The sequence below is a fragment of the Adiantum capillus-veneris genome, chromosome 18 (genome assembly GCF_014529385.1).
Source record: "Adiantum capillus-veneris isolate H3 chromosome 18, ASM1452938v2, whole genome shotgun sequence".
In the NCBI taxonomy this organism is placed as follows: domain Eukaryota; kingdom Viridiplantae; phylum Streptophyta; class Polypodiopsida; order Polypodiales; family Pteridaceae; genus Adiantum; species Adiantum capillus-veneris.
The window spans coordinates 120,276,707-120,278,962 of NC_140948.1; the positions used below are offsets into that span (position 1 = coordinate 120,276,707).

General features: G+C 41.5%; 1 protein-coding gene across 1 annotated transcript; it reads left to right on the forward strand.

The window, feature by feature from the left end:
- The first annotated feature begins 428 nt into the window (after positions 1-428).
- On the forward strand, positions 429-2,060 carry LOC147436303 (uncharacterized). The gene is made up of 2 exons (XM_086488134.1): positions 429-585; positions 1,556-2,060. The coding sequence occupies exons 1-2, from the start codon at positions 568-570 to the stop codon at positions 1,793-1,795; spliced, it is 258 nt and encodes an 85-aa protein (XP_086344260.1). The 5' UTR covers positions 429-567; the 3' UTR covers positions 1,796-2,060.
- Positions 2,061-2,256: the final 196 nt, after the last annotated feature.

The window sequence follows — 2,256 nt, forward strand, 5'->3', positions numbered from 1 at the left end:
CTTGGTCAATCAAAGCTCAATGGAGTTTACATTTGCAAGTAAAATGAGAATTGAGTTAATCACGATAGCACCTTTTCAGATATTTTTAAGGTAAAGGTATAAAGATCAATTTACCCTTGCAATATTCTACTAAGAGGGAACTTTATGCATAGTAAGAGCCAACATGCAACATGATTATGATTCTCACAAAATTATTGTGTTATGGTGAGAAAGGCAAAGGTGCAAGGGGGTGAACCTAATAGTGGGGGGAGAGAGAGAGAGAGAGAGTGTAAGAGAGAGAATGTGTGTGTGTATAATGATGGAGGTGCTTAGAAGCATTATAATGACAAGTTCCACAATCCAACAAGGCGGCACATAGTTTAGGCAAATGCTTGCATTATTGTCCTTGAGATACCTATCAAACCTTGAGGACTATAAATGCTCTTGTTTCTTCATTCACTCACCCATAACTTTCTCATTTGCACAAGTTACCATTGATCAAAGAGGGGTGGAGGGGTTCTAGTGTGATATTTGAGTGGGCTTGCTCTCTTCGAAAGCCGATTTTTGACTCTCGGCATTCATCTTGTAATGTCGGCACAGGACGAGGTGCGTATAAGAATTACATGAATTATGAAAATTTTAAGCTAGGGCGTGTGAGATGTGACAAGTTTACATGCGATCTTGTATGCCTTATAATGGTAAGTTCTTGCTCTTAAGTGGTTTCTGTGGCAAGCAGAAAACTTGTAATCCTTTGACCCTCAAAGCTCGGTCTGAGCTCGAGGTTGCCCTCAAAAATGAGTTTCTCTGTCCCATAGCTTTTTCTTCTTTGATGGCACCCTTATCCACAAAATTTGGTGATTACCTATAGTGACCGCTATTGTGGAGGTGGGGGATGCCTCCACCACCTTCACATCAGAGTAACACCACTTGGATAGGCTACAATATGTGAAAAGGGTTGGGTTAAATGATCCTTAGAAATTTTCTCATGTAGGAAAATGGAGTCTTTCTCAGTGTTTTTCATACAATGCATAACATCATGAGCTTCTGCTCGAGAGGCACCGCATACCTAGCTAGGTACGATTGGGGGCAGGGGACCCCCGGCCCCCCCACCGGGGCCGGCGGTCCCCTGCCCCCAATCGTACCTAGCTAGGTATGCGGCGCCTCCCTCACAGAAGCTCATGATGTTGAGGTAAGTCACAATGTGGGAAATATTGTGAGAATTTGTCCAAAACTTCTTGTGTGAGTTGTAGCAAATCACTCTTGGAGGTATGGGAGACAAGGAGTTGGATCAGCGATAGGATTCGGCGTACATCTTTCTTTCTTACGCCATTTTTCCATCGTACCAAGGGCAGAATAACACAATTCTGTTACAGAATACTGTGCTTTTGGAGAAAAGAAAGGAATCGAATTTATTGTGCCAATATATTTGCTTATGAAAATACATGTCCCTAGAAAAAGGCTTGCAATCTTGCTTCTATTTGTATGATGGGTTGTATATTATCAAAAGCAAGAGAAAAAAAGGCCTCAAATTATTATGGAGTGCATTTTAAAGATATCCATGATTTTACTTGAACAGGAAGCTCTACATGACGTCGATTCTCCTCCCATCGATCCTTTAGACGAGGACACAAAAGAAGAGGACAAAGTTGGTGATGACTCAACACAAAAACAAGCTCAGCTTGATGCCAATGTTGAGGATGATACACATTCTGCATCACAAGGGGAAGATGATGATGGGTTCAATGATGATACACTAGACGTGGACTCCGGGGCGATCGAAAAGCATGGAGGGGAAGAGGAAGATGAGGAAGATTAGTAGGCACATCCACTAGACTTCCCCTCAACATTACATTACATTAAGACACCCATCAAAACTAATGCTCAAGAAAACAGTGTTGTAAGAAAAGGCATACCTATACAATATAAAAATGCATGGATGAAAGGCTATTGTAAGTGTATTTAGATTCAATCTATTCAGTTTCAAAAGGGCTTATTTCCATAGAAATTTCACACAAGGAGCTCTTACATGTTAACACACGCCTACGGCGCATTAATTACTATCTCTTATCATATTTTGGAAATATTTGCAAGTTTAAAATCTTGTGCAAATGTCAATCCCTTTGAACACATGTCAAAATTGCATGTGCTACGGATCATACACCGGTAGATCCTTGAGACTAAGTGACACCCATATTGAATGCGGGGTGGAGTAATGGGATCGATAGTCGGGGTTGTGAGGCGGGATCTCGAGGCACACTAAACTTGGCCAACGGGAAA